At 41.6% G+C, this 22,261-nt stretch overlaps 3 protein-coding genes across 11 annotated transcripts in view; 1 reads left to right on the top strand and 2 right to left on the bottom strand.

Moving 5' to 3' along the window:
• The window catches only part of NFU1 (NFU1 iron-sulfur cluster scaffold), a 532,135-nt gene that overhangs the window by 150,295 nt on the left and 359,579 nt on the right, over positions 1–22,261 (bottom strand). The window lies entirely within an intron of this gene.
• Positions 1–22,261, top strand: part of SNRNP27 (small nuclear ribonucleoprotein U4/U6.U5 subunit 27) — a 716,203-nt gene that overhangs the window by 348,123 nt on the left and 345,819 nt on the right. The window lies entirely within an intron of this gene.
• The window catches only part of AAK1 (AP2 associated kinase 1), a 224,816-nt gene that overhangs the window by 90,922 nt on the left and 111,633 nt on the right, over positions 1–22,261 (bottom strand). For all 9 annotated transcript variants that reach the window (XM_050754373.1, XM_050754375.1, XM_050754378.1 and 6 more), the window contains exon 3: positions 10,553–10,671. In XM_050754373.1, coding sequence (XP_050610330.1) covers positions 10,553–10,671 — 119 coding nt within the window. The remainder of the gene's footprint in view (positions 1–10,552; positions 10,672–22,261) is intronic.

The raw sequence follows: 22,261 nt of genomic DNA, 5'->3' as shown, positions 1-22,261 counted from the left end.
TTTTGAGACAAAGTCTCACTGTCACCCGGGCTGGAGTGCGGTGGTGTGATCTCAGCTCACAGCAACCTCCACCTCCTGGGTTCAAACAATTCTCATGCCTCAGCCTCCTAAGCAGCTGGGATTACAGGTGTGCATCACCACGTCTGGCTAACTTTTTGTATTTTTAGTAGAGACGGGGTTTTGCCATGTTAGCAAGGCTGGTCTCGAACTCCTGACCTCAAGTGATCTGCCAGCCTTGGCCTCCCAAAGTGCTGGGATTACAGGCATGAGCCACCATGCCCAGCCACCAAGATTCCATTATAAATGTCCTCTGCTTTACTACTCCTTGGTGCTGAGCTTATAGGCATGAGCCACTGTGCCTATCCCCTTTCCTAAGTCTTACTCATTAATTAATCTTGTACTTACTAAACAGACCCTTAAAGTCATCTAGAGTCTAATTCTAGAATCATGCTGCTCAAACTTTAATATTTGTATGAATTACATGGGAATCCTGTTAAAAAGCAGATTCTAATCCAGAAGCCCTGGGATAGGCCTGAGATTCTAAGTTTCTAATAGGTGTGTAACTATGTTGCTGGTCAATAACCCTTAAAGAAGCAAAGATATAGAGCAGTGCTATTCAAAATGTGGTCCACAAACATCTAGTGGTTAGTAAACTATTACCAGAAGGTAAGGAAATAAGGAGCTTGCTCCAGGACATAAATCAATCAAATCACTAAGCTCATTTTTTCCCCTCAGCAAGATCTTGCCTGTGAGGGAAGCAGTTCAGTGATTTATATTATGGCACAAGATTCTCTGAGTAGTATTGGTACATTTATACTCAACTGATTTTTGACAAGGGTGCCAAGACAATTCAACAGGTGAAGAATGGTCTTTTAAAAAAGTAGTGCTCAGACAAGTGGGAATTATTTGGATCCCTACTTCACACCATATACAAACATTAACTCAAAATGGATCAAAGAACTAAAAATTCCTCAAAGAAAACATATTTGCAAATCTTTGTGACTTTAGATGAGGCAATGGGTTCTTAGATACAACACTTAAAGCTCAAGCAATCAAGCAAAAAGCAGATAAATCACACTTTGTTGAAATAAAAAACTTGTGTTTCAAATGGCACTACTAAGGAAGTCTAAAAACAACACATAGAATGGAAGAAAATATTTACAAATCATACATCTGATAAGGATTTAGTGTTCAGAATATGTAAAGAACCCTTCCAACTCAACAACAACAAAAAAGACAACCCATTGTAAAAATTAGCAAAGGATCTGAATAGATATTTTTCCAAAGAGCATATACAAATGGCCAAAAGCATATGAAAAGATGATCAACATCATCAATCATTGGGGAAATGTAAATCAAAATCACAATGAAATACCATTTCACATCCACTAAGATGGCTATAATAAAAAACAAATAATAAAAAAAACTGGCAAGGATGTGAAAGTTGGAATCCTTTTATATTACTAGTAGGAATATAAAATGATGCAGCTGCCAAAACAGTCTGACAGTTCCTCAAAAAGTCAAGTTATCATATGACCTAGAAATTTCACCCAAGAGATGTGAAAATATTATGTCCACACAAAAATTTCTACACAAATGTTCATAGCAACATTATTCACAATAGCCAAAATGTGAAAATAACCCAAATTCCATCAACTGATAAATGAATAAATAAAATGTGGTATATTCGTACAACAGAATATCACAAGCCACACAAAGGAATGAAGTACTGATACATGCCATGACATGGATGAACCTTAAAAACAATATGCTAAGTGAAAATAGACACAAGAGGTCAAATATTGTATGAGTCAATTTATATGAAATATCTAGAATATGCAGTAAAAAGATTAGTGGTTATCAGGCTGGGGAGAGGGGGAATAAGAGAAGACTGCTAACAGGCTGGAAGTTTCCTTCGGGGGGTAAGAAAAAAGTGTTCTAAAATTAGATAGTGGTGATGGTTGCACAACCTTGTGAATATACTAAAAATCACTGAACCATATGCTTTAAAAGGGTGAATTTTATCTCAATTTGTATACACACAAAAGTAACATGACAGACTGGGAGGAAAATACATTTTTGTAAGTCAACACACAGGAGGAGAAAAGCGTAAGAAAAAAAAAGATCCTTTGAGTAACACTGATCTAGAGCAACCAGGCAGCCCATATCTGAATCCCCACTACAGCCTTTTGACAAGCTCTTTCTTTCCTTCCTTTCTTTCCCTTCCTTCCTTCCCTCCCTCCCTTTCTTTCTTTCCTTTCTTTCTTCCTTTCCTGTCCTGTCCTGTCCTTTCCTTTCTCTCTCTCTCTTTTTTTTTTTTTTTTTTTTGAGACAGAGTCTTGCTCTGTCATCAGGCTGGAGTGCAGTGGCGCGATCTCGGCTCACTGCAACCTCCGTCTCCCAGGTTCAAGTGATTCTCCTGCCTCAGCCTCCTGAGTGCTGGGACTACAGGCATGCACCACCACGCCCAGCTCATTTTTGTATTTTTAGTAGAAATAGGGTTTCACCATCTTGGCCAGGATGGTCTCGATCTCTTGACCTTGTGATCCGCCTGCCTTGGCCTCCCAAAGTGCTGGGACTACAGGCGTGAGCCACCGAGCTCAGCCGACAAGCTGTTTTCTTAGAATAATACCACTTCCTTAGGCCCTCAGCCAATCTACAGATAGCCCTCACCATTAGACAGTTCTTCCTTACCTATCTGGAATCTTCCACCTCCTGATTTTCTAGATTGTCCTCTCCAGAGCAAAATTAGCAAGTCTAGTTTATTTTTCCACTTTCTAAGAAGGTGAGGCTGGGCGCGGTGGCTCACCTGTAATCCCAGCACTTTGGGAGACCAAGGTGGGTGGATCACCTGAGGTCAGGAGTTCGAGAACAGCCTGACCAACATGGTGAAACCACACATCTCTACTAAAAATACAAAAATTAGCCGTGCGTGGTGGCACGCGCCTGTAGCCACAGCTACTCAGGAGGCCGAGACAGGAGAACCGCATGAACCCAGGAGGTGGAGGTTGCAGTGAGCTCCAGCCTGGGTGACAGAGTGAGACTCAGTCTCAGAAAATAATATAAATAAATAAATGAGAAGTAAAATATAACAAACAGGTGAAATAATATTATTTAGACTGAGTTTTCTTTTCTCCATGTGAAACATCCCCTCTTTCTCTGACATGGTTTTTAAGACCATTTTGGCTGCTCCTACATTGATGTGCTTTGCTCTGCTATATTCTTTTTATAAGAATGGCCCCAGGAAATGAATGAAATACTTCAGGCTTGGTCTGACTCATGCAGAGTAGACAGCACTATCACCTTCTATAATTCTATTAATGTAGCTAAAAATTACATTATTTTTGTCTTTCGGCACCCACATCATACTATACATGCATTCTGAATTAACTGACCACTTAAATACCTAAGTCTTTTTCCACTTATGCTGCTTTTAATCTCTGCCTCCCAAGAACTATGCTTGTAAAGTTGATTAAAATTTCAAGTGTATGATCTTACCTTATTATTTCACTTCATTAGAATCAGTCCACTTCTCCAATTTGTAAGAACCATTTTGGAGCCTGATTCTGTAACTCAATGCAGTTATTACATCTTCCAACTTTATAAAGGCACATAATTGATCATTGTATCTTTTATTTCTTTAAGCAAGTTATTTGTTAAATATAAAATAACATAAAATTAATGGTAAGCCACAATGCTTTCTTTTTAGAAAGTTTCCTCCAGATTAATATCAAACCACTTATCAGAAACCTTTATAACCAGTAGCAATTCAGCCTAGACTCTTCATTTTGCTGACAGATGTCTGGTGAGTGTCCTTATCAAAACACCTGGCCAAAGTCCACAGATACTGGATCTACTGCACCCCACGGAGCTCTCTATCCAGACATCTTCCCAAAGGAGAACAGGATGTTGTTATGACATGGTTTGTTCTTACTGAACCTGAAGACTCTTTGGATCTCTGCTTACTCATCCAAGTGACTACAAAACAGCTTAAAATATCTTTTTCTTTCTTTTTTTTTTCTTTGAGACGGTGTCTTGCTCTGTCACCAGGCTGGAGTACAGTGGCGCAATCTCAGCTCACTGCATCCTCTGCCTACCAGGCTCAAGCGATTCTCCTGCCTCAGCCTCCTAAGTAGCTGGGATTTCAGTCGTGCACCACCATGGCCAGCTAATTTTTGTATTTTTAGTAGAGACAGGGTTTCGCCATGTTGGCCAGGATGGTTTCGATCTCTTGACCTCATGATCCGACTGCCCAAAGTGCTGGGATTATAGATGTGAGCCACCGCGTGCCCGGCCTCATTTTTTTTTTTTTAATTTTTATTTATTTATTTAGACGAATCTTGCTCTGTTGCCCAGAGCAAGAATGCAGTGGCACAATCTTGGCTCACTGCAACTCCCACCTCCCTGGCTCAAGTGCTTCTCTTGCCTCAGCCTCCTGAGTAGCTCTGATTACACGTGTACACCACCACGCCCAGCTAATTTTTGTATTTTTAGTAGACACAGGGTTTGGCCATGTTGGACAGGCTGGTCTCAAACTCCTGACCTCAAATGATCCGCCTGCCTCGGCCTCCCAAAGTGCTGGGATTACAGGCATGAGCCACCACACCCAGCCGTCATTCATTTTTAAAGGGTGTAATATATTAACATTTAAATAGTACATAATACTAGACAATTTTTTTCCTACTGCAATCCCCATCCCCTATAGTGAACCACTTTTATTGTTTCTTTCTTTCATGTTTCCTGTGTTTTTTCAGGCAAATTCAAACAATTATGTATTATGTATACACACACCCGCCCCCCCAACTTTCTTACACAAAAGATATAATCAAAGCATCTTTGAAAATAATCTGTGTTTTCACTTATAGGTGGGAGCTGAATGATGAGAACACATGGACACATAGTGGGGAATGACACACACTGGGGCCTGTGGGGGGTGGTGGGGGGAGGGAGAGCATCAGGAAGAACAGCTAATGCATGCTGGGCTTAACACCTAGGTGATGCGTTGTTACGTGCAGCACCCCACCATGGCGCATGTTTACCTATATAACAAACCTGCACATCCTGCACATGTACCCTGGAACTTAAAAGTTGAAGAAAAAAATAAAATAATCTGTTCCAGATTCGTGTCCAGAACAATCCTGAGCTTCCTACTGTACAGGATCTATCTTCCACCCTTTGTAGAATAAGAAACCATTTGTCTGCTTTGAATCATCTGATCTCTTCTCTTCGAAGCAAATCCTCAAACATCACTGGTGGCAGCTTAGTGTCCTCATTATCAAGCTCAATGAGGATGTAATCCATCTGGGCCAGGAGATGTGAACACAGAACAGCCTTGACGCATCTGGAGCTTTAGCTGTTTCCTATCACTGTTCTTACCCCTTTAGGTCTGAAGGTAATTAATCTTTTCCTGCTTTCAGGCAAAGGGATCAGAAGTCCAAAACCTACCCTCCAAATGTCCATCAGAAGTCAGACCCCTTCAACTCTATCAGAGCACACATCCCAGATGGATCAAAGAACTCAGACCAGACTCCAGTACATGGTGGACAGCATTTATCAAAATAAAACGTGAAACCACTCGGTGAAACCGCTAACAGTTCTCTCTGCGTTTGGATACAACATGCCCATCATTCCTCCACTGAAAGTACAGAGAGGAATCTGCTTGAGTATTAACACCCAAGCTTCAGCATATTACACAGCATGTTACATCTGATTCCCTTCACAATTCCTACAGTCGCTGAGAGAGGTAGGGCTGGGGTTACGGTTTCTATCTGACAGAAGTCTGAGACTTAGTGGGCTTAAAAACGTCACATAGGACTTCAGATTTAAAACAGTAAGAAATTTTTAAAAAGTGGGAAGATTCAGTCCATTTTAAAACTTATTTAGCTACAGTAATCAAGGCTGTGTGGTATTGGTAGAAGGATAGGTACATAGATTAATGGAAGGGAATAGAGAATAGAGAAAGGCCTGGAAATGGACCCTGACAATTAAGTTCAACCGATTTTTAACCAAGATATTCAATGACAGCCTTTTCAATAAATGGTACTAAGAGCAATTAGATATCCATGAGGAAAAAATGAACCACAACCTAAGTCTCATTATGCAAAACTTAAGTCAAAATGGCTAGGTGCAGTAGCTTAAGCCTGTAATCCCAGCACTTTGGGAGGCCAAAGCAGGCAGATCACTTGAGGTCAGGAGTTCAGGACCAGCCTGGCCAACATGGTGAAACCCCATCTCTACTAAAAATACAAAAATTAGCTGGGCATGGTGGCGCATGCCTGTACTCCCAGCTACTCGAGAGGCTGAGGCAGGAGAATCGCTTGAACCTGGGAGGCAGAGGTTGCAGTGAGCTGGGATTGTGCCACCACTTCAGCCTGGGCAACAGAGCAAGGAGACTCTGTCCCCCCACCCCCCCCCAAAAAAAAACTCAAAACGGATCATAAGTTTAAATGTAAAACTATAAAACTTAAAAGAAAATCTTCAGAATTGAGGGCTAGGCAAAGATTTCTTAGGTTTGACACCAAAAGCACAATCCATAAAAAGAACAATTGATAAACTGGACTTCACCTAAATTAAAAATAAAGGAAAAACAAAAAAGATCTTAGAGTCTAAAAGTCTGGTAAATAAAATTAAACAGGATGGTTGGAATATAGAGCTGAGGAAATCTGGAACGTGAAGCAAAACGACAAAGAAATATAAAAAGAAGGGAGAAAACAAGAAAATTAGAAAATCAATTCAGGAGAACCAATATGCAAATTATAGAAATTTCAGAAAAAGGGGGAAAAAATGAAACTAAAACATCCCCCAGAATGCAAGGATATGAGTTTCTAGATTGAAACGGACCACCAAACACCTAACGTAATAAATAAATGCACACGCAAAGGCGTATCAAGAAAACATTAGAAACAAAGAGAAAATTTGTAAATTTCCTTGTAGAAAATACGGGTCACTCCCAACAGACTAGACATTAGAATGACTTAGGATTTCCCAAGAGCAACACTGAAAGCTAAAATATAGTAGAACAGTGCTTTAAAAAATTTAAATGAAATGATTTCCAACTCAGAATTTTGTACTCAAACTATGATGTGCGAACATAAAATAAAGATACTTCTAGACCTGAACATTTTTTGTTTTTTGTTTTGAGACGGAGTGTAGCTCTGTCACCAGGCTGGAGTGCAGTGGCACGATCTTGGCTCACTGCAACCTCCGCCTTCTGGGTTTAAGCGATTCTCCTGCCTCAGCCCCCCAAGTAGCTGGGATTACAGGCACACACAGCCACGCCCAGCTAATTTTTGTATTTTTAGTAGATACGGGTTTCCACCTTGTTGGCCAGGATGGTCTCCATCTTCCGACCTCATGATCTGCCCACTTTCGCCTCCCAAAGTGCTGGGATTACAGGCGTGAGCCACCGCGCCCAGCCTAGACCTGAAGTTTCAAAAAAATATATCTATCATGCATCAAAAAGCTACTGAGGCTGGACATAGTGGCTCATGCCTGTAATCCCAGCACTTTGGGAGGCTGAGATGGGAGGACCACTTGAGCTCAACAGTGTGAGACCAGCCTGGGCAACATAGCGAGACCTTGTCTCTAAGGCAAAAAAAAATTTTGCTGGGTCTGGTGGCATGTGCCTATAGTCCCAGCCACTTGGGAAGCTGAGGCAGGAGAATTGCTTGAGACCAGGAGATGGTGCCTGCAGTGAGCTATGATCGTGCCACTACGCTCCAGCGTGGGTAACTGAGACCCCGTCTCAAAAGAGAGAGAGAGAAAAAAAGATACTGGAGGATCAGCTCCAACAAAATGAGGAAGTTAGCCAAAAGAGGAATTACCAGTTCTAATTAAAAAAGAGAGGCAAAGGAAATGTCCAGGAAATTCCAAGATTCGACTGTAAATCAGGTAGAGAACAACCAGCCCAGGTTCCTCAGTCAGGAGACTGAGGGAGAAATCTTGAAGATGATAAAATAGACACCATTAAATGCATCTAAAAAATCCAAAAAATGGTTTACACAATTTATGGAAAATTGGGAATTAAACTGTTAAATAGTACAAAGAAAACTCAGACCAAGAGAGGGAAAACAAGACAATTAATAATTTTAGTGAAAGCAAAGTTATATAGGAAAGGCAGAGGAATCATAGTCTACCAGGAATTCAGTTGAAATAGTTTTCTTACATAATAATGTAAAAACTACTATTCATATAAACAACATATTGCCGAAGTTTACTGGTGTTTTGGAAGAATGGAAGATGAGAATACTGCAAGTATTTGGGGAGAGAGGCAAGCAGCGAATAAGTGACAGTTATGTCTTTACTTCCCATAGGAGATAATGCCTAAAATGGAAGAAAAATCAAGAACTAGCAATATTAACATGTTATTTAGAAAGATATCAAAAGAATCACCTAAAGTGGTTGCCTCTGGGACCCTGTAATGGCATAGGAGCTCCCCTTGGGGAAGTGCTTGATGTTTTTTGTAACAAGCTTAGCTCACCTATTTGAATATTAAAGCTTTGAAAGAATATAAACTAAAAACAAAACTCTCACAGCTAATACGCGTCTGGGCCAAAACTTGAACCTGTGTGATTTAACTCTTAATCAAGCCCATTAATTTGTGAGCTCCTCATGGGCCTGTGCTTCTTCGTTCCTCCACTACAATGCCTGCCTAGCACAAGTAAGCGCTCAGTGTGTTTTTAAATAAGGAGGAGAAAGTGAAATCATGGGATTGCTTTTGTAACACAAGTCAATGAGCAAGAAGGGCATTCTAGATAGAGGAAACAGCAGAAGCAAAGACAGGAAACAAAGTGTGTGAGAGCTGAACAAGCGCGGGCAAGGAGGGAGGAAGACAAGTAATGAGAAGCACCCAGAAAACCCACTGCGTGTGCGACGGAAGATACAGCAAGAACAGGAATCCGGAGCTATGTGCAGGGGAGTGGAAGGCATTGGTGCCTTACAGACAGGCCCACGTGGTCTTGACTGTATGTATATGGCCCTTGGGAGTTGGCTGGTGTGTCGTGCAGTGCTGACAGTTCCTTCCCACATAGTTTTGGCTTTCTAAAATCTAGAGTAGTGCCAGGCTGTCTAACATTCTGAGTACTTTCAGTAGTCCAACTACAGCCTAACTAGTTATTCTAAGCAGCCACTGAAAAGGCCACTTACGGTGAACAGGGGCAAGCGGAGCCTGGTGGGATACCTACAATGCCACGCTCTCCATTTTTGGATCCCTTTTTGCTATTTAAAAAGCATTAAAATCCAGGGCATAAAAGGAATCATCATCTCTAGGTGAACATATGTATCTGCTACTATCATCATTCTAATATGAATTTCTTCCAAAGTTTATTAAGCATTTACTTCATGTCAAGCAGTGTGTTGGAGCATACAATTTCTGATTTTAAATAACTTACTCCCTGATAGCAGAACTGCTTACAACATAACATGTTAAGCAAATAATTGGTATAAAACAAAAGCACTGTGGAAGCACAAAGGAATAAAAGACTATATATTCAAAGTTTCTTATGTATAATGTGCGTATACTATTACATATTATTATTATATTACTTATCAGGTATAATATTATGTATAATGTCAAACAGAGGTAAAAGAAAGATGCTACTCTAACAAATTCCCATAAAATAATTCTGCTTCGATCACCATCAACTCTTGACCAATCTTATTTATCTTCTAAACCCACTCATTGTTCTAAGGACTTCATATTATTTCCTCCATATATATTTCAGCATGTATATCTAACACATAGGGACTCTTTCTTTAAACATATAAATCTGCATCTTGAAAAATGAGTAAGTTTTAAGAATTGAAGTCTAATTAACGTAATAAAATGTGCAGATTTTAAGGTGTTCAATTGAGTTTTGACACATATGTGTAACCACTATCTAAAACAACACACAGAACATTTCCATGGCCTAGAAAGTCCCCGTATACCCCTTTCTAGTCAACTTCCCGCCCCTGAATAACCATGTTCTGATTTCTATCTCCATAGATGATGTTGCCTGTTCTTGGACTTCTATAAATAGATTCATAGAGTATATATGAGGTTTCTAGGTTTTGGTCTAGGTTTCCAGGCCAGAAAAGGGGGAAAGCATTCCAGGTAAAAAGAACTACATGTAAAAATATTAAGTTGTATAAGGATATGTTCACAGGATTTTGAAGAGCTCAGGATGGTTGAACTGAGACTGGGGACTGGTAGCAGAGAGAGAGAGACAAGACCAGAAGAAGAGGCTCATTGGAAAGTTAGGCTTTCTGGATTAAATATCACAGTTAATTTGTGGGAACCATGTTGTTAAGTAAGATTTTCCCAATGCCCAAAATGATTTTTCTGACCTAAAACTGGTCAGTTCTCTCAATATGCTCCTTTCTCCTCCACCCTCCAGCTGAGAGTGACCAAGGCGAGGGTGGTGTCCTATATCACATGGCTGTTCAGTCCCATTTTGTCCAGAGGCCTCTGTACCACCTCAGGGAAGGGAACAAACCCCGTTTGACTTTCTTATGAGAGAGTACAACCTCTGCCTCCATTTTAAACAGTCCCAAGTCCAAGGGGCAGCCTTACCATTATCTGGATTTCTCTCTTGCACACCTGGAGATCATGCTCATTGTTGACAAACATGCGTTTCAAGGCACATTTCATCCCATTGCTTGTCCTCACCAGAAATACAATAGCAAATCCACCTGTGAGAGAAACACACACAAGCTCTTTTGAGTCAATGTTCAAAAAGTCAGTCAGATGACTGTGGTGGCTGGAGGTTGCCGCTGTCACTGCTAATGGTACTGATGCCACTGCCAGCCAGCCTTTAGGGCTAGCCTGTTGTAGAACACATTCTTAGATTCTCAGAACTCGGAGATATTACTTGTGGGAGGGGATGGCAAGAGTCAGAGAAATTGTTTCCAAACACCTATCTCAGCATAACAAAAGAATAGTAATTATTTTCCAAATAACCTACAAACAAACAGATAAATGGGCGAAAAAAAACCCAACTACATTACAACTACTATCCTATGTACACTTTTTTTTTTTTTTTGAGACAGAGTTTCCCTCTGTGGCCCAACCTGGCATGAAGTGGCGCGATCACTGCTCACTGCAGCCTCGACCTCCTGGGTTCAATCGATCCTCCCACCTCAGCCTCCCGAGTAGCTGGGATTACAGGTGTACACCACCACTCCTGGCTAATTTTTGTACTTTCTTGTAGAGAAGTGCTTTTGCTATATTGCCCAGGCTGGTCTCAAACTCCTGGACTCCCACCATGGCCTTCCACAGTGCTGGGATTACAAGCAGGAGCCACTGCACCAGCCTTGTCTTGGGTATTTTGATGCTTTTGTTTAATTCTTAACACAATTCTGTGAGTTGTGTTATTTTCCCCTTTACACAATTACCAGCTGAAGAATACAGAGGCTCAAAGAGATGTGATTCAAACCAAAAACATTTTTAAAGACGTAAGTGGAGCACACTTTCCCTCATACCAGAGAGGCTAGGAAATTATTTCACTAATTGCTAAATAGTTGTCAATTAATTTCAAGAATCTCCTCTTTTTTTCTTCTCATCCTATCACTCAATTTGAACCTAAAAACAGACCTAAAGATTCCTTCTGCCCTCCCTGCCTCCTGGGCTATTGAGAAGATACATGATATGGGTAAGAAAGTGCTATTCCACATAGCATACACAAGGCAAGTATGACACAATTAGTGGGGAGACTTTTTAATGTCCACACTGACCTTTCTCTAAAAGACAGTTCACAATTCATTAATAGAAATATATAAGCCAGGTGTGGTGGCTCATGCCTGCAATCCCAGAACTTTGGGAGGCTGAAGCAGGCAGATCGCTTGAGCTCAGGAGTTCAAGACCACCCTTGGCAACATGGCGAAACCCTGTCTTTACAAAAAATACAAAAATTAGCCAGGCATGGTGGGCATGCACCTGTGGTCCCAGCTACTTGGGAGGCTGAGCGGGGAAGGATGGCTTGAGCCTGGGAGGCGGAGGCTGCAGTGAGCCGTGACTGCGCCACTGAACTCCAGGCTGGGTAAGAGACCCTATCTCAAAAAAAAAAAAAAAAAAAAAAAAAGAAATGCATATAACTCTACAGAAATTCTCAAGTGCTCTAAATTTGTTACACCACATCACAGCATCCCCAAATTCTTAGAACCCTAACCTCAACTTCACTCCTAAAGCACTATATGAGGTGTTCAATGCCATTGGTGAGAGGACTTAGATAAAGTGAGGCAAAACTGTCAAAGTTGAAGACTTTGGAATAAGTAGCAGTTACACTGGACACTCAGTCCATCTGCCTGCCTTGTACGTTGTCATCATTTAGCTTGAATATCCTGTCCATTGACTCTGTTCAGCAAAAAAATCAGTATGCTATTCTTGCTCAGAGGTGGTCACTAATTGTATAGAGGTGAACACAGAGGGAAGTCTTCAGTATGGGAATTTATATAGAGGTTATGATGTAGTACTGGGCTAGGAGCCACATGCAAAATTGATACAGATCAATAAACAACCATTATAGAGATCTTCGGCCTCTGAGAAATAAAGACTTGGGTCCTGATTATGCCCTTTGAATTCCCTCAAGGCTCAGCGGCACTTTAGTACCTGTCTGTTGATGCCCATGGAATTTCCTGCTGCATCTTTACACAGTTATTCTTTTCAAGTTAGCTTGAGTTGGTTTTCGTTACTTGCAACCATAAAGAGCCTTTATCATAAAGCACTGTTGAATGTTTTCATAAAATACACACCTAATTTTGTAAAAAGATAATGTAATGGGCTTCGGTTCCAAATGTGGACTATGATAATGATTTACCAGAGACTGCATGCTTGTGCATTTCCTGTTATAATATTCCTCAGTATTCAAATAAACACTAAAATTTACTATACAATCTTTAATTTTAACTGTCATCTCTCTAATCTTTGTACCTCAATAACATTTTCCATTTTCAAAAGTAGCATTGACACTTAGAGGTCTTATCTCTCTCTCTCTCTCTCTCACACACACATTTCTTAATTCTAAAATGCATGTTTTTTACATTTTGCTTTCAAGGGTATCAGAATGCCTTGTAATAAACATGTGCATTTAAAGCAGTGGTATTTATCTTTTCTTCCCCCACTCCCTGCCAAAGTTATTAAATCCATGATGTTATCTTATAATTAATTAGAACTGAGGAAAGTAGTAGCATAAATTGCAAAATTTCTATGTATGTTCATAATTGTTTTGTAAATAGTATAAGTAGGATTCATTTCATTGATATTTCAAATTTTTTCAAAATCACAGAACTACAGACTTTGCAAGAGTAGCACTCCTAGAGAGCATTAAGTCCAAGTGTTTTGCTTTATGCATGGACAAAACAAGTGAGGCTTAGAAGTCCCATGGCTAGTTATGGGCAGAAGCTGGAGTGGTTCACTCTCCTAGAAAAACCATGTGATACCCTTTAGGTAAAATGGAAACAGCTGACAATGTTGTGAAACAAAAGGTGGGAATAGGTATTTCCTACACTTCCGTGCTGCCCGGCACTGCTGAAGGACAGGGCAATTCCTTCAGATGCTGCAGTTCGAGATAACTACCACCAGATGGGAGCAGTGCAGTTTTCTTTGTAGGTAGCAAGATGACCTTCTCAGCCAAGACTGAAGAAATGGGTCAGTCGCCTACCACACAATCCAGTAAGCACAATGGCTGACGAGAGCCAGCCCAGATTCTCAAAGCCTATGACCATGATAAATCTAAAAGCAAATTAGTGAATCACTTTACTTAACACAGATGAAGCCACACTGTCAAGCATCTATGCCTATAAAGGGGCTTATCTGCAGATGAGAAGCATTTAAATCATGAGATCAAAATCCACGCCTAACAGGATTTGTCAGTCTAAAGATGTTGGTCACTATCACTGTGTGGTTGGCCAAATGGAGATGTAAACTACGAGGTTAGAAGAGGGAGAGAGTGCCATTCAAGACACTTCTCGTGCACAGCCCCATCTGCCACACCGATCAGGGTGATGAGATTCTCAGCCAGAGCTTAAGAGGGTTCAGGCTATTATGGAAGGAGGCTGTCAACAGAGAAGACTGTCAATAGAGGTGTTTATTTCAGCCTGATTTGCATCCCAAGATCCTGATTAAACGGGAAAACCTAATGGTTTGGACAGAGGTAAGAAAATCTTAACATTCAGTAGCCTGTGTCAGTCTCTCTGCCTACTGACATTTTTTGAAACACTCAGATAATCTCATCTATGAATCTACTGATTCAAAAAGATAAAAAGGATATGATCTATTATGTGAAGCAAGCAAGTGAAGTAGGCAGCGTAATTTTGACATAGACATGCTTTGCCTATTAAATACGTAGGATTTTTTTTTTTTATGTCCACAAGAAAACATGTTTTCTCCCGTTTTCCCTAAAATATACAGCATTGTTGGTCTAACTTTCTCCCCCTAATTGTTGATGGAGATGTGGATGGCTATTTATAGCTCACCATGAGTTTAGAGGTTTTGTCTGTTTGGTTTGCCTCTGGATTGTCATGCCATAAAATAGTGTTTAACACACAGTGAGCATTCAATAATGAACTAACTCTCCACTTAAGGTTTCTACAGAGGACAGAGAAGGCTACACACAGATAGTGGTAAAGAATATGGGAAACTAATGTGATGGCTCATGTAACAGGATGGCCACCATGCAACTCCAGATCATTGTTGCCATGTGGGAATGTGGACCTGGTTTTGTCAGATCTGCTAATTTCTAAAAATGAGCTAGAAACCCAAAATTGTATGTGAAATCTCCATATTTAAACACTGGCAACAAGTCACCTTTTAAATTAATGCTGTTCAGGTCACCATAGTGTAGGGGCTAAAGAAAACACATCTGAAAAGCTTTAGATAATCTCCGAGCCTCCAGTTTTCTACGTCTGATCTAGTCTAACCCCTTCATTTTACTCAAGACCAAGGAGGGGAAGTGACACAGCTCATGTTCCACAAAGTAAAAAGATGATTTGCAAATGAATTCCAACATATATATAAATATTAGCTCAGACATTCATTACCACAGTTCTTGTCTTTCTTCCCTCAAGATGAGTTTATGGAATACTCCTCCCACCCAGCACGTGTATACGACTTATTTTAAAGGCATTTCAAAATAAATTATTTCATCTGTATTCACACAACGACTGAATGAGGTAGGCGAGCAACCTATCATACTCATTTTCCCAACAGGGAAGACATGCAGAAAGATTAAGTTCCTTTCGCAATAACGCATAGAGCTAGTTGGTGGTACAGTTCAGATAAGATCCCTCATCTTCAGAAATTTTTATTTTTATATCAACTTTTATATCAACAATGAAAAATATATATCAAATATATTTTATATCAACAATGCACCCATTTTAAGTGTACAGTTCGATGAGTTTTCGCAACTGTATATACTCACACGAGTGGCTGTGGTGACAGCCAATCCATCACTGCAGATAGTTCTTCAGGTACCTTTGTAGACAATCTCCCCTACCCTCCCTCACCATCCCATGTATTAAGTAACTTTGGATCTGCTTTCCATCCCTATAGTTTTGCTTGCTCTAGAATAAATGGAATCCTACAGTATATGCTCCTATGGTCTGGCTTCTTTCACGCAGCATAACATTTCTGAGATACATCTTCATTGTTACATGTATCAGTAGTTTTCGTTTTTTTGGTCAACTAGTAGTCCACTGTATACATATTACACAATTAGTTTATTCATTCACCTGTTGAAGGACATGTGAATTGTTTCTAGCTTTTGGCTATTATGAATTAAACATTCATACAGAAGTCCTTTTTATGGACATAGATAATTATTTCTCTTAGGTATATACCCAGGAATGGAATTGTTGGGTCATATGGCAAGTGACTATTTCCCTTTATATATAAGAAACTGCCAAGCAGTACTCCACAGTGGTTGTGCTATTTTACACTCCCAGCAGCCACATACGAGAATTCCAATTGTTCCACATCCTTATCAACACTTGGTATTGTATTTTTCATTTTAGCTATTCTAGTGGATGTGTAGTGACATCTTATTGTGGTTTTAATTTGCACTTCCCTATAGATCCTTCAACATTTTAAACTCCTAGGATTAGCTGCTTCCCATCACTTTCCTGATAAAAGATTTTAATAAGCACAGGATCATGGAGTCACCAATGAAATTACTGAGATAACTTAGACTTCTACCTGCGAAATAAGCAAAGATGACAGAAGTGCCTAGTTCTCTGCAGGGAGAAGACAGTGAGTGAGAATTTGTAATACACAGAGGAGGGTATTACATAAATTCTAAAATCTCTTTTAGTTCTGATATCAACATGAGATCATGGTCTTCAAACTTTTAAAAAACAAGGACAGGCCAAGCATGGTGGCTCATGCCTATAATCCCAGCATTTTGCAAGGTCGAGGTGGGCGGATCATGAGGTCAGAAGATCAAGACCATCCTGGCCAACATGGTGAAACTCTGTCTCTACTAAAAATACAAAAATTAGCCAGGCATGGTGGCGTGCGCCTGTAGTCCCAGCTACTCGGGAGCCTGAGGCAGGAGAATTGCTTGAATCTGGGAGGAGGACGTTGCAGTGAGCTGAGATCATACCACTGCACTCCAGCCTGGGCGACAGAGCGAGACTCCATCTCAAAAACAAAACAAAACAAACAAACAAACAAAGACAAATTAGCCAGGTACACTGGTGCATGCCTGTAGTCCTAGGTACTCGGGAGGCTGAAGCAGGAGGATTGCTTGGGCCCAGGAGGTTGAGGCTGCAGTGAACTATGATGGCACCACTGCACTCCAGCCTGAGCAACACAGCGAGACTCTCTCTGTCTCTAGAAAAATAAATAAAGTAAAAGATTTAAACACCCTCTTTGGGAGCCTCACTATAATATTCAATTCAGCAATGGGGCTTTGGAAGAAGAAGCAAGCAGTATATCTCCTGGCTCTGTATTCAAATACTGAATCATGCTAGAGGGTGCCAAGTCCCAGGGGCTGTTCTGAATGAATCAGGACACCAGTGACTTCCACTTTGCAAGGAAAAGTGAGGGAGGGGAAGTTAAGGTGAGCAGGAAGAGGAGAAAAATACCAAAGTGATTATCTGAGAAGTGATGGCAAACAGCTGGGCGGACAATGAGAATGATTAGACCAGGAATATGAGACAAAGAAGCCCATCATGGTGCTGAGACAGGAATTCTGGGTTTGCTGCCAAAGAGGTTTGCTGGATATTTTAAAATCGGGCCTATATTCTAGGCACTGAAATTGCCAACTGTTTATATCTTGCAGGTAAAAGGAAACTGCGCTTCCTAACATAAGTCCTATATCCACTTTTGGGAATGGAGTCCACTTGTCTGAGAAGGAAAGATGACACAAGCCAAAAGAGCTGGAGGATACCAAATGAAGAAAAAACGCATCCAGGCCCATTGTCTGCTCTTTGTTTTCCAATTTTCTGCCCTACAAACTCTTGGTTTCTCTTTTAAAACAAGGTGAAACTCAACAGATGCTGCTCACTTAATGCAGAAAACAAGCATAAAATAATAGTCTTCTAAAGCTTTTCTAAGGAATCAGACAGATAACTCAGTTAAGGTGGGTTTCATCCAGGAGACGTACATGAACACTGAACAAGTTGCTGGATCTCTCCGGCCTTCATTTCCTCATGGGCAGAAATTAAGACTAAATTAGGCTGGGCGTGGTGGCTCATGCCTGTAATCCCAGCATTTTGGGAGGCCAAGGCGGGTGGATCACCTGAGGTCGGGAGTTTGAGACCAGCCTAACCAACATGGTGAAAGAAGGTGTTCCCGCCTTTCCCTTCCACCGCCACCTCCCTGTAAAAACCACTTTGTATTTGTATGACACATTACTTATCACAAAATCCTACATCTGGAATATCTTCTTGAGATCAAGAGCACAAACCCAAATGCCTGAAGAGGCCAGGGAGATCACACAAAGGAGTGAAACAGTCCAGCTGTAACAAAGCGTATGGAGGCTGTGTGATGACACAGACTCACTGTCAGGAAGATCACAGGGAGGAGTGGGGCCAGTGGCCCTGAGAAAGTTCATTCCCCTGCTCATGGGCCAGCCACTCCTCAATGCCAGCCAGTCACTGTCACGAAGGAGCGTGGGCTAAGAGTTGTCAAGCCTTTTGATTTCTAAAAACAGCTGGATTTTTAGGTGAGAGCTCCTGATTTAAAAATCAGGCAACAAACTTTTAAAAATCTCTTAAACCTTGTGCAGTTTAATGAAAACATATTTCTAAGCTAGGACTGAACCAGAGAGCCCTGCTTCCATCTTTATAAGGGCCTGTGAAGTCAGCAGGTCATGTACTACAACCTCCACTTGACCAACTGGGAAACTAAGACACAGAGAAAAGCCTAAGCATTCTCCTTAGTACTGCCACCTAGTGGCAGGACCAGGGCTAGACTGCAGGAGTGCCAACTCCTGGTGTCCCCTCTCAAGCTGCTGTCCCCTTCCTGTAGCAGCAGATCATGCAGGAACACCTCCACTCCCAAGGAAGGGAGAAGAGAAATGGCACCGTGAAAGGAAAGAGGGACTGCCCACAACTCTGCCTGTCTAGCTGATCAGGTGGGAGAGTGTCCTCTCCATGGTGAGATCTTGGGTGCTGTTCAGGTGACAGAGTATCCTCTCCCTGGTAAGAACCTGGGTGCACTATTCAGGTGGCAGAGTGTCCTCTCCATGGTGAGAGTTCAGGTGCACTATTCAGTGGGAGAGTGTCCTCTCCACGGTGAGAACCTGGGTGCTCTATCCACAGCACCTGTGAGCTCCCACAAGGAATGACCCCCAAGAGGCTGATCAACACCCATCCACAACTTACTCACATCGAAGACAACTTTGCCAAAAGCTTCGGAAGGAACAAAAGTTTTCAAAACTCTAGAACAGATGGCAAGGAGCACAGCAAAGCTTTTTCCAGGAGAAAAGGTCAATGCAAAGCATGTGTCAACACTGATTTCAGTGGGGGCTTGGGGTTTGTTTTTTAATGTCAATCTCTCCTCACTTGCCTCAAATTAAAAATCACCATGTGCCAGCTCCTTCTGGGGAACACGTCAAAGCAGTCCTTTCCCCAGGCAGACAGAACACCCAGATGGGGAATGACTTGAGGTTTTCAACTCCCTCTCTCCCCACTCAAGCTGTGGGCACAAAATCAGAGACTGGCAAATGGTGGTGGTGGTGGAGGTGCTACAGAAACATCAACAGAACCCAATCGAGGCCACAGCCCAGGCTGAACATGGCACACTGGCCTGGCTATTGGTTCTTCCTCTCCAGGACTGTAATGATTGATTGGGGAGGATCTCCAGCTCAGGAGGTTCTTCTTAGGGGTTTGGCAAGTCTTCCTTCTCCCCTCAAAACAATTTTCCAGGAAAAAGACTTGCCTGGAACAAAAGGGAAGAGTTTAAGAAATCAAGTTGGTTCACATACAAGTTGGTTCTTGTTGATTACTACACCTAGAACCATAGTACACTGGGCCTGGGCTATCAGCTAAGGCTGACCAAGAAAGGGCCTTTCCACAAGCTACCCGCCCCTACCTTTGCCTTATACTGCTGCCACAGAGTTAGCTCTCTGGCAAATGTCGAGAGATTCGCTGAAAGACATCAGAAACTGAATATCATTTGAAACTTCGCAATGGCTTCTCACCCCTCTTAGAATAAAACTCCAAATACTGATCAAGGCCTACAAGGCCCGGAGTGATGTGGTCTCTCTCCAAACTAGCTCATACACCTCCACCTTCCAGTGCTCACTCGGTTCCAGCCACAAGAGCCTTCCTTCTTCTGCAGCATTGCTTATGCTCCAATCTGCCTAAGGATCTTTGCACATGCTTCTCCCTTTGGCCCTTTCACCTCATTCTTGGCCTGAGCCAATCCTAGTAATCATCCTTCAAATTTCAGGCTAAACGTTACTTCCTTGGCTAAGCCTTTCCTGACGGTCCCTGGCCCTCACTCCCATATGATTAAGTTCTTTGGTATACACAGCACCCTCTACTTTCTCTCCAGGACATACTATGAATATAATTTAATACTTATAGGGCAATTCCTGGTTGCATGCCTTCCTCCCCTGTACACTCTAAACTGCACAAGGGCAGGGACGATGACTGATTCACTGTGGCATCTCTGTCACCCAGCACAGTGGCTGCTCCACAGCAGGTTCTCAAGTGTTTGTTATACAATGTGTTTGCCGAGTACCATAAAGGATACCGATAAAAAATTTTAAAAAACCAACAAAACTACAATGACAGCAACAACAAAAACATTACACAGTCCCAGATCTTCAGACGGTCAGAGTCCAGTATGGGCTAGAAGGGACGTATATTAAGAGAACATCCTCTTGGTGAAAAGGTGGAAAAACCCTGCACTGCTCGGCCTGGCATAACTGAGCAGTGTGAGACAGGACCGACTGAACCCTGGGCCAGGGCAAGTGCTCAAGGTGGAACTTTAAGGGGAGCTTCACAGAAATCTCTGTGCTGTCACAATAATAAACACTTGTCCTATACACTATTGCTTCTTTCAAAAATAATACTTGTGCTGGAAATCAAAACGCTTCAGTTGAGAGGGAAAAGAAATCAAATACCCCCATGCTCAATCCTGAAGCATCCCTTGCCTAAAGGAGTGGAGAGCCTCTTGGCATAAATTGTGCTCATCCCTCTAATCCACCAGGGCCACAATCTCTAGTAAGTGATGAGCAAACAGAGCAGCAGAGGTCAGCCGGAGGGAGCAGCATCGGTGCTCAGATGTGTCAGTCCCCACCCATGCTACAGACCTTCAAGCTGTGGCTCTGATCATTTCAACCAGACACCATATGTTAGTGGACTACATTCTCCAAAAGAGAATGGGAGATTCAGCAAAGCTGAAGTTCTGGCTGACATTCTCTCAGTTCCCAAATGTTAATTCGAGAACATTCCAGTTCAACTTCATGCTTCAAAGCTTACATAGTTTTCCACACTTACTGCTTTTGTAGAAAGATCGGGTTAAGTAACTGTGAATCCTGAGCACTTTCTAGTGTAATGATGTGAGTTTAGTAGCCAAGTTATGGAATGCGCACTGGCATCAAAGGTACATAAATGTTTTCAACCTTTTTTTTTTTTTTTTGAGATAGGGTCTTGCTCTGTTACCCAGGCTGGAGTGCAGTGGTGCAATCATGGCTCACTGAAGCCTTGAACTCTCAGGCTTAAGTGATCCTCTCAGCTCAGCCTCCCAAGTAGCTGAGACTACAGGTGCATGCCACCACATCCAACTAATTTTTAAATTTTTTGTAGAGACAGGATCCTACTATGTTGCCCGGGTTTGTTTTCAACTCTTTAGGTTTCATCAACTGGTCTCCAGACACAACCACTTTTTCCAGGTCATCCTATTTTGCCCTGACTCTCCCATGTTCTGAAAGATGGGCTCTCATGCTGGAAAGCAGGCTGTCATTTTCTTAGCTCCCAGTCATTAGTTACAGAGCATTCTGACTTAACTTCGTGTTAAAGACTTTCCTCTGACATTCAGGCTATCTGACCACACTACTGTCATCCATCAGCCCCTAGGTTGTGGTCCTTCAGTCAGGACTGGGCACCAGCTCACAATATCCTCCCCACCCCAACTCCCGCCATTGCCAAGTTGATTTCACTGAGTCTTAAGAACTCTATCCCCAAACCCAGAATCCATCCCTTCTACTGTGCCCCTGATGCCCCTTAGCTCAGGCCTTCCTGTTTTCTTACTGAAAAACTAAAATACAGTCATAAGTTTCCGTGCCTCCAGTCTCTTTGTAAAACTCCTATGGAATAACTCCTCTTAAAAGCGTTCATTAGTCCCTTTGAGCCAGAGAAAAGCCCAAATTCCTTAATGCAGCAGAATATAAGAGCCTTTATATGTTTCCCCATTTCATTATGAAACATTTCAAACATACAGTAAAGTTGAAAAGATCAAACTGCAAACATCCATACACCCACAACTTGTAGAATCTACAAGTGTTAACATTTTGCTACACTTCTTTTATCAACTGTTTATCATCCATCTATCCAAACATCAACTCATCTCATTTTTGATGCATTTCCAAGTCAGTTGCAAACCTTACTGCACTCCACCCTAAATACTTCAGCATACATATCTTTAGTGTTCAGGGCTCATAGTTCTTTTTGGGGATAAGGGTAAATAAAATTTATTTACAGTGAAATGTACAAATCTTCAGTGTGTTATTGGATGAGTTCTGGTAAGTGAATACACTCATGTAACCCTAATCCCCATCAAAATATAAAACCTTTCCATCTCACAGAAAGTCCCTCAGGCCCCTTTCCAGAC

Source organism: Macaca thibetana, chromosome 13 (assembly GCF_024542745.1).
Source record: "Macaca thibetana thibetana isolate TM-01 chromosome 13, ASM2454274v1, whole genome shotgun sequence".
NCBI lineage: Eukaryota > Metazoa > Chordata > Mammalia > Primates > Cercopithecidae > Macaca > Macaca thibetana.
The sequence above is the reverse complement of the archived record's forward strand: the minus strand, read 5'-3'. Positions and strand labels throughout refer to the sequence as shown.